The sequence below is a fragment of the Solanum tuberosum genome, unplaced genomic scaffold (genome assembly GCF_000226075.1).
Source record: "Solanum tuberosum cultivar DM 1-3 516 R44 unplaced genomic scaffold, SolTub_3.0 scf00076, whole genome shotgun sequence".
Classification (NCBI taxonomy): Eukaryota; Viridiplantae; Streptophyta; class Magnoliopsida; order Solanales; family Solanaceae; genus Solanum; species Solanum tuberosum.
In genome coordinates this window covers 487,541-497,035 of record NW_006239000.1, presented here as the reverse complement: position 1 = coordinate 497,035, position 9,495 = coordinate 487,541, and the positions used below count along the sequence as shown (strand labels likewise).

The following is a 9,495-nucleotide window of genomic DNA, read 5'->3' as shown; positions in this document are numbered from 1 at the left end:
TATAACACATTTACTTCATGTATCATTCAATTTCAGTTGAAGAGATCAAACGCAATATAAATCTCAGACAATTTTAATGAAGATTAAAAACACACACCCTAAGCAATGTGGGTCTGAAACTAACGGGTGCTGCTCTTCTTCCCTTTTTTTTGGGGTTTTTTTTTGCAACCTTTGGTTTAGAGGATTCTGGAACATTTTTGTTTGGCTCCTTCCTCACGTTCAAAGGGTCATGCAAATTTTTTTTTCTATTTTCTGCCCAGCCTTCGTCATCAGAATCGTATATTTTCCTATTTGTATCTGGATCCATGTGTATCAAACAGAAAACGATGAACCAAAATAAAAATTGAAGTAAAAAGATGACAAACTTTGGGAGAGAGGACGGAGAAGACAATGTATCAATAAGAAAGAACTGAAACAAAAATCGACTGAAGTATTAGACAAATCTGTGAGAGAAAACGTATAAAAGTGAAGACTAATGTTTGAAATTTGTTTGATTGAGAGAGAAAAAATTTAAAAATCAATTTGGAATAATGATTTGTAACTAAAAAGATAATTGAGTGAAATTAGGGAGAAAAAGAAGTGGTGACATAAGGAGTGGTGAAATGTGGGGGGAGGAAAGAGAGAGTTATGTATTTGCTAGATTTCAATTACAAGTTAAATAAGGGATTTAAGTAATTTTTTTAAAAAGTAGGGAAAAGTAGACAATAAGAAACTTAAAATTGTGTATTTAAGTTATTTTTCCTTATTTTTATTTATTTTTTGGTGAAAAGAAGAATTTGAATCTTCACATTTTTCTAGTGGGCCGGTTTATTAAGGTTAGTAAGCCCAAACTATTTATCGAATGTTTGTATACGCCCAATTTTTAATGGGCTTGAATTACCAAAATGATATCTAAAACTTTGGGCCGGTCTTGCAGAAAAATAATACTATAAAGGGTGATCTTGAATTTATGGTCCCATTTAACAAAGTCTTTAAAATATGGCGCGTGTTGCCTATCAGACATAAGTTTTAGTTGTTATGTGAGTGAGTATAAATTAATTTTACTTATGACGTAAGAGTTTGAGGGATTTCAAAAAGTTACTAACGATAGATGGAGATGATGTATGTTGTTTATCGGGTATGAGTTTTAGTTATATTGACTTGTGAACAATTTAGCAACACAAATAACTAGCTAATTAAATAGGTTCATTGTATTGAAATGTTTCAAGCTTCTATTTCACGGGAAAATTAATTTATGCAGATGAGCCAAAAGATCAAGATCATCTGTTATAGATATTATTTTCACAGATCAACCTAAAAAGATACGATTTAAATTCATTCTCTTATTTTATCTCACTCTCAATTCAATTTTTTTGTTACTTCAATTGAAAAATTTGTGTTAAAAGTTATAAGTGAAATTTGACGATCAACTTACGTGATAAGATCAATATTGTTATCATTCCATCAATTAACGTAAAAGTAAGATAAAGGTATAGTTGATATGGCAAATCAAAACTTTGTATCACTGTTTTTAGGACAAAATAGAATGGATTACACCACTATTGAACTTTAGTGTCAATTAGCTAATGATCACCATCTACGAAACTCCTTTTAGGACCACCAAATGGCAATTGCAATGATACTCATGTGTCATTATAACTTTGATCAATTTTCCCCAACATTTTCACCTCCAAATCTCTTCAAATTTCTTAGCTTGTTTCTTTAGTGTTGGAAATTGGGGCCTAGCCATGTGATATTTTGATTACTTTAATGTGGTCGGTTAAATTCATCATGGATCAACAAGTTACATGGTTGTTAGTTTATCACAATTTTTTTTTTATCTTGATTTGAACCAGTAATATGAGCAAGCTCACACAGATGGAGTTATATGTATATTCAATTTATTTTTCATTCTTATCTTGTCAATATGATGATATGAAATGATCTTAAATGAAGAAGCGTAGAATCATATATCCAACCCTAATTTATTTGAGATCAAGATCGTAGAAATTCTTTTGAGGAGAGAGGTGGACCTAAATAAAGAGATGAAAAAAAAAGGAAGAGGCAAACCTTTAATGTGATTTGACCTTTGCTCTATTTTGATACAATGTGATTATGTGAAATTGCAACACATAGACTTGAATTTAGATATTAATATTTTTACTTCTTTACAAATTACTTTAAAGTTTCATCAACTTGGGATGGTGAATCCTATTAGATCTAAGTTGTCGACAAAATAAAATAGAAAAAGATGTAAAATTCTATACTTTCTTATTTGAAAATATTTATAAGAAAAATCTCAAAAGATATACGAGTGAATCTCTCATCGATAAATATATTTACGTAACTTTTGAATGAGAGGCTTTTTAGGAAATAATGTCATCCAACATGAATTTATTATATTAAAATTATCCCATAATATCCATTTTAGAAATGTCATATGCCAAAATCATGGAACTACCTTCCTCTAAAGTCAAATAAGCTACAAAAGCCTAGTAAAGTCAATAACTTACTCCTAATGATAATCCATCCACAGTATTGAATGGGATAGCTTCTATACCTGCCTAATTAAATTTTAAAAAAGTAATATATTTCATAAAATTTTAAATATAAATTTCTAGTTAGGATTAAAATTATTGAGTTCTGATAAATCTGTAGACATGCTTGTAGTTCTACCCTTAATAACGAGACAAGTAAAAGTTGTAAATGGTGGTGCGAATTCCCAAATTGAAATTTATAAGTTTTTAGTGCATTTTGCAACACATATTCAAATTAAAGTTACTGAATTTTGTTGAATCTATACGAATAACTGTGTATCTGCCTCTTGGTTATGAATGTCTTTGATTGATTCTAGATAAAGAATCATGTGACTATAAACAAACAAAGAATGGAATAAAAATGTTGATCATAACCACGATTGACGGCGTTTTTATGACTTTATTTGTTAGTATGATTAAACAAAAAGGATAAGCAATTTGATGAGCTGTAAAAAGCAGCTTATCCAAAGTTGTCCAAGTAAGAACCAAAAAAAAGCATAATCACTAGTCTTTTTACAAAACCAAAAGTCATTTTCTTGAAGTTTAAGGAAGTAATAGTAGAAAAAGAAACTATTTTGACAATTTACAATTTTAATACAATCAAATTTCTCTATAACAACATCGTTTATAGACAACATATTATTTAGCATATCATGAAAAGTCGATTCCAAAGAAAATTTGGTTGTTATAGTGAATGGTATTACAGAGGATAAGAAAAAGGGCAATCGGTGCATGGTCGCACCACTAGGATCTATTGTGCATAGCCTTACCTTGAATTTTTGAAAAAGGCTATTTCCACAGCTCTAACCAGTGACCTCTTCGTCACGACACTAACTTTACTAATTACGACTGAGGATGATTGTTATATATAGACAAGTTGCCTTTAGTTTGCATTATGGTAGACATCTAAAAGGGCTTCTTGGTTTGTTGGTTGTTATATATGTATGCTGTTTTTTTCCCCAACAGAAAACAAAAATATTGCTTTAGCTATAGGTTAAACATTAGATGAGTAGCTTAAAAGGTTCAAAATCTGAGCTTTAGCTACATATCAGTTGGTTACAAGTTACGACTATGTTGCTCTGATCCTCCAAAAATGGTGTCGTACTCGTGTTGGATCCTCCAAAAGATGAGCATTTTTTGGAGTATCCAACACAATAGCCTGCACGATTTTTGGAGGTTCCAAGCAACATAGTGTTAATGCAGACAAAATAGTAATGTCAAATTTTAATGATATATCAATGTACTATAAGCAAAACTTTGCCATGGAAAACAGAACAGATAAAGGGAAATTCATTGGAACATTCATCTAAAAACATCTTCACATCTCCCATTCATCGTCGTGTTCTAATATTTACACAGTAGGCAAAATCTGAAGTATAAACTCTTATCAATCTCAATGGTGAAGAACCATTAAAGATAAAAGTTTTTACTACTATCCATGAGGCAATCCAAAAAAAGAGAAAAAAAGAACAGAATTCTAACCACAAAAAGATCAAATATCATTGATTTACGGTTCCCTTTCTTGCGATTCCTCGAGTATAGAACCTTTCACTGAAATGCCATCAAGAATATCGCTTTCTGAATCAGTTTGTAGTTCTTTAAACTTTGTCATCACTTGTATCATTGTTGGCCTTTTGTAAGATTTCTCATCAAGGCATTCAAATGCAACTTTCAAGTAATGATAGAGTTCAGCATCACCAGATAGGTTTGTTATCAGCTCAGGATCAAGAATCTCATGACTTCGTTTCTCGTTATGAAGTTGCTTTGCCCATCCAACAAGATTGTTATCATCACCGAATACACGGGGATCTATTGGCCGTTTCCCTGAAAGAAGCTCCAACAGTATGACACCATAACTGTACACGTCCCCTTTTGCGGTGCACCTGAAACTTTGGTAGTACTCTGGAGGAACATAACCTGGAGTACCAGCAAGTGTACTCACACTTAAATGAGTATCCAGAGCATTTACCAGCCTTGCCATTCCAAAATCAGAAACTCGTGCCTCAAAGTTTTCGTCTAAAAGTACATTACTGGACTTCATATCGCGATGAATTATGTGTGGCATGCAGCTGTGGTGAAGAAATGCTAATCCTCTTGCTGATCCTATCACGATTTTCTTTCTAGCTGGCCAATCAAGAAACATCCCTGCTTTCCCCCCATCATGAAGAACAGATTCAAGACTTCCCCATTTCATGTATTCGTATACGAGAAGCCTTTCCTCCCCAATCTTGCAATATCCCAACAAAGGGACAAGGTTTCTATGTTTGATTTTTCCAATAGTCTCCATTTCAGCCATGAATTCTCTGTCTCCTTGACCTGTTACGTGCACGAGCTTCTTGATTGCAACAGTACTGCCATCTCTCAGCTGAGCCTTGTAGACTTCACCAAAACCTCCAGAGCCAATCATGCTTTCAGAGCTGAACCCGTTGGTCGCTTCTATAAGATGACCAAAGGTCAGCTTCCTCAATGGTTTTTCAAATGTTGCCACATTAATGCTTAGAGGCTCAGGAACGGTTGATAGTTTCCAGCTGCTACTGCCAGAAGTTGGAAGGCTATCAATGTATTTATCTCTCTTCTCCTCCTCATTCTGAGTCATTTTAATCTTATAAAGGGCAATAACAAGTAGTATAATACATACAAAAGATACCATAATACCAACCACCATTCCTATAGTTGTAGGCTTCTTATTCCCATGATGGTAAATACTCGATGAATGGTGTCCATTGCCCGAGCCACAAGGAGGAAGGGGGACACCACAAAGGCCTGAATTGTTTTCGTATCTTGAAGCTGGAAATGTAGTCAGCTGTCCACCAGAAGGAATCGTTCCCGATAAGTTGTTGTTTGAAACATCAAGATCACTAAGAAATGAAAGGCCTCCTAACGAGGGTGGAATGAATCCCTGTAGGCTGTTATGTGACAGATCAAGAACTCCAACTATCTTTAGACCTCCAAAGTTGAATGGAATGGTTCCGGTAAAATTGTTGTGTCCCAAATTCAGAACTTGAAGGAAGCTCAATGAACCTAAATTATCAGGAATGGTTCCTGAAAAAGAATTGTAGGAAAGATCAAGGTAAATCATGCTTCCATTGCTCGTGAAGGTGTACATCGTCCTGCCAGAGTAGATCCTAGTTGATGGACAGAAGTGAACCATAGGTAAAATCGCAAGCCTCTCTTCACGGATACCCTCAAACTCAACCAGTCCACCAGCACCCCTGCATTCAGTTCCACCCTCATTTCTCACAAAAGCAAACTGTTTTCCAGAAGCCATTCCCGGATTAACATGGCCAGCTTGATCAGCAAGCTCAAGAGGGATTGAACCTGTTAGAGCATTGCTATTCAAATCTAGCCATATCAAGTTCCTGCACGAACCTAATTCCCGAGGGATCGGTCCAGTAAGTGAGTTATTACCTAACTGAAGGATAGCAAGATTTGCAAGATTCCCAATTCCTTGTGGCATCTCTCCAGACAGTCGATTGCTGGACAACGAAACCCAAACCAAGTTGGTACAATTGGAAATGGACTGTGGAAGTGCCCCTGAGATGAAATTGTTATTGAGAATGAGTGTTTGAAGGTTTCCTCCATTGATGCAAATGCCCTCAGGAATTTCACCTGTGAGATTATTAGCCCACATTACCAATTCCGAAAGATTTGGAAGGGTCCAAATCTCCAATGGGATCGAACCAGTCAGGTAATTGAAGCTGAGATCAATCTTCCTGAGGTTCCTACAATGTCCAATCTGTTTAGGCACAGTTCCAGTAAGATAATTACTGGCTAACAACATCATCTCCAGTGGAAAGCCTGAGGCTGCTAAACACAACTCAAAAGGTACATTCCCAATAAACGCGTTGGAACTAAGGTCGAGTACCTGAAGTTTTGTACAGTTCACCAAAGACCTTGGTACATGACCAGTTATGTTATTGAATGGCAAGTAAAGATACCTAAGATTTGTCAATGAACTGATAACAGTATGTAAGAAATCACCCGATAGCTCATTGTTACCAAGATTGAGACTGAAAAGTGAGGAGCACAATTTAAAAGTTGAAGGAAGTTCACCAGTAAGCCGGTTTCCAGAAAGATCAACCTCCTCAAGTGTGCTGCAACTCTGCCCCAATTCTGATGGAATTTTATCAAAAAACTGATTGTGGGCTAGCACCAATCGCTTCAAGCTCTTCAACTTCACCAATAACTCGCTAGGAATCTCCATTCGGATCGAATTATGGGCAATGTTCAGTGTATTGAGGCTCTGGCAATTTGCCAAAGAGGGTGGAAACTCAACTGAGGTAAGGTTGTTGAAAGACAAATTTAGGACAGTGAGATTTTGACAAGTCCCAAAATCAAGATCATTGAGTTCTCCAGTTAAGTTATTACGCGAAAGATCAAGAACAGATAGACTCTTGCAAGAAGAAATGGAGCTTTTTAGCTTTCCAGCAAGCTTATTTGAGGAGAAATTAAGGAGATTCAAATTCTGGCAATTGGACAGTGCATAACTTAAAATGCCAAAATCTGAAATGGTGTTACTTGATAAGTCAAGCTGCAATAGTGAAGGTCCAAACTTTAGAACAACCCCTTTAATTGAATTCCCAGAGCCATTTAGGTACTTAATTTTATCACAAGACTTCAACAAAGGCTCTAAAACAAGAACCTCAGAGAAATTATTAGCTGATAAATCAAGAAACTCAAAGCTACAGGAACTAGCTATTGAGGAAAGATTACCATAGAAATGGTTGCCATTGAAATTAACTCTGAGCAAAGAAGGCAAGGCCATGAGATCAGTGAGGTGAAGTAGACCACTGAGCCCAACACTAGACAGATTAAGCTCAACAACTTGACCATTTGAACATGAAATCCCATTCCAAGTGCAAGGACTTGAAGAAGATGAAGTCCATTCATTCAAGAATCCATTTGGATCAGATTCAACAGAGGACTTCTTGAAGGCTAATAAACTCCCTACTTGATCATTTTCAGCTAGTTTTCTTGCATTTGACACCACCACAAAAAAACTACAACTCAGAAGTATTATCATAAAGACAACATTTTTCAACACCCCATTTAGTGAAAAATATTCTTGGCATCTTTTATGACTCATATTGCTGTAAAAAACACCACTAACTGCATAAAAATCAATTCTTTAGAATCTTTAATAGCTCATCTTGCTGAAAACAAACACCACCAGTCCACCACCAACCAACTGCATAAAAATCAATTCTTTCAACTATTTAAGAACACTCCTCCATCCTACAATCTCCAAATCTTCAAGAAAACCTGTCCATTAATGATGAAAAACCAAACAGGAGTGAATAAAAGAGCTCCAGAAATGGTGGAAAATCAAGAAATGAATGAAAAGACTAAAACTTTACCAGATTCTTGAGGGTATTTTCAAGTCACAATCTTGAGTTTGTTAAAAAGAGAGGATTTTTGGTATGACAGCTGCTGCAGGTGTTTTGCTTGTACAAACAACAGTACCCCAGTAGTGAAGAAGAGGTTTCTTGATGTGGGGTGGGGTGGGGTGGGGTGGGGTGGTGGGGGTAAGGGGCAGAGTACGATGTTCAGACACAATTGTCGGCTGGTCACAGGAAGTTCATGAAAAAATGTGTTTACTAAAACATAAACATCAATACAAGGTACAACAAAGTTTCTGCAAAACTCAACTAAGTAAAAATTGTTGAAAGAATGTTTTAAAAGTAGAAAGAAAATGAAGGGGAAATTGGTAAAGATGAATGAATAGAATTAGCACTTTTTTGTGTGGAGTTTGCTATTTCTCTTTGCTTTATTTTTTAACATTCAACAAGAGGCACCTCATGACTCTCTATAGTCTATTTTAATTTATTTTTTGATAAGAAATATGCTGCTTTTTTCTCATATTTGGGTCCAGTCAAACTTGGGATTTGATTCTTTTTCTTCTTCTTTAGCTTAATCACTTTAATTAGGGTGTGGTGGACCCCACCTTAGCTTTTGGTAGGGTGGACACAAAAGACAAATATTGGTTTAGTGGTCACATTGGTTGAAGATGATGAATTTCGAGCTTAACTTAATTTGAGAAATTAGCTTATGAAGCGAGGATTAATCAAGATGATGATAAGATAAGTTTAATTAGACAACCTCATATCAGCATATGACTTTCATTGTCCATAGTCCTTGCATGTCCATATCTATCAACGGAAGCATGTATAACATAAAATAGAATTTCAACATTAAATAAATTAAAAAATGGAATAAGTTTAGATATGATATTGTGAAAAAATAAAAAATTTGGAACTAATTCAAAATCAAAAGTTAACTTTATGAGGTGATTATATTGCTCATGAAAATTACAGACGGAATTTAATTGTGTCATCCCACACCAATGTGAAACGTCTATAATATGTTGATAAAAAAAATAAGTTTGCGTGCTATATTACTGGAGTCAAACGAATTTATGTTATTTTGTTTTCAGTAATTTGTGTCGTATTATATTGGAGTCAAAGGTATTTATGTTGTTTTGTTTCTACTGTCCAGCGATCGAATTATTGAGTTTTGTTGTTCACACTTTAAAGATTTAGCTATTAACGTGCAAGTGTCACTGAAGGAAAATAAATTATTGTTTCCTCAACTAATTTTGGACAATTCTAATCACGTTAACTAACTTTTAAGGTCGATTTAAGTCTATTATCCATTTTCTTTAGCATATATGATCATTTACCTTTTATCAAATTTTATATTAAAATATTTCTGAAGGACATGTTTATATTAAACTAGTTGTTGGGTACGTGTTTGACACGTGTACTGCTCAAGATTAAACACGAAATTTAATTGCATCATCCCACATCAATGTGAAACGTTCACAATATGTTGATAAAAAGTAGTTTGCGTGTTATATTATTGGAGTCAAACGAATTTATGTTGTTTTATTTTCAGCAATTAACGTCGTATATTATTGGAGTCAGACGTATTTATGTTATTTTGTTTCTACTGTAGGGTGGTCAAATTATCGTGTTCTATT

The 9,495-nt window shown here is 34.8% G+C and overlaps 1 protein-coding gene across 1 annotated transcript; it reads right to left on the bottom strand.

The window, feature by feature from the left end:
* Positions 1-3,817: 3,817 nt before the first annotated feature.
* Positions 3,818-8,029, bottom strand: LOC102589645 (receptor-like protein kinase BRI1-like 3). Its single transcript, XM_006346003.2, has 2 exons — positions 7,874-8,029; positions 3,818-7,778 (listed from the first exon to the last, which is right to left on the bottom strand). The coding sequence occupies exon 2, from the start codon at positions 7,600-7,602 to the stop codon at positions 4,024-4,026; it is 3,579 nt and encodes a 1,192-aa protein (XP_006346065.1). The 5' UTR covers positions 7,603-7,778; positions 7,874-8,029; the 3' UTR covers positions 3,818-4,023.
* Positions 8,030-9,495: the final 1,466 nt, after the last annotated feature.

What these genes read in the sequence shown, in the direction of transcription:
- LOC102589645 (XM_006346003.2), bottom strand. Translation starts at nt 7,602, where the DNA reads ATGAGTCATAAAAGATGCCAAGAATATTTTTCACTAAATGGGGTGTTG.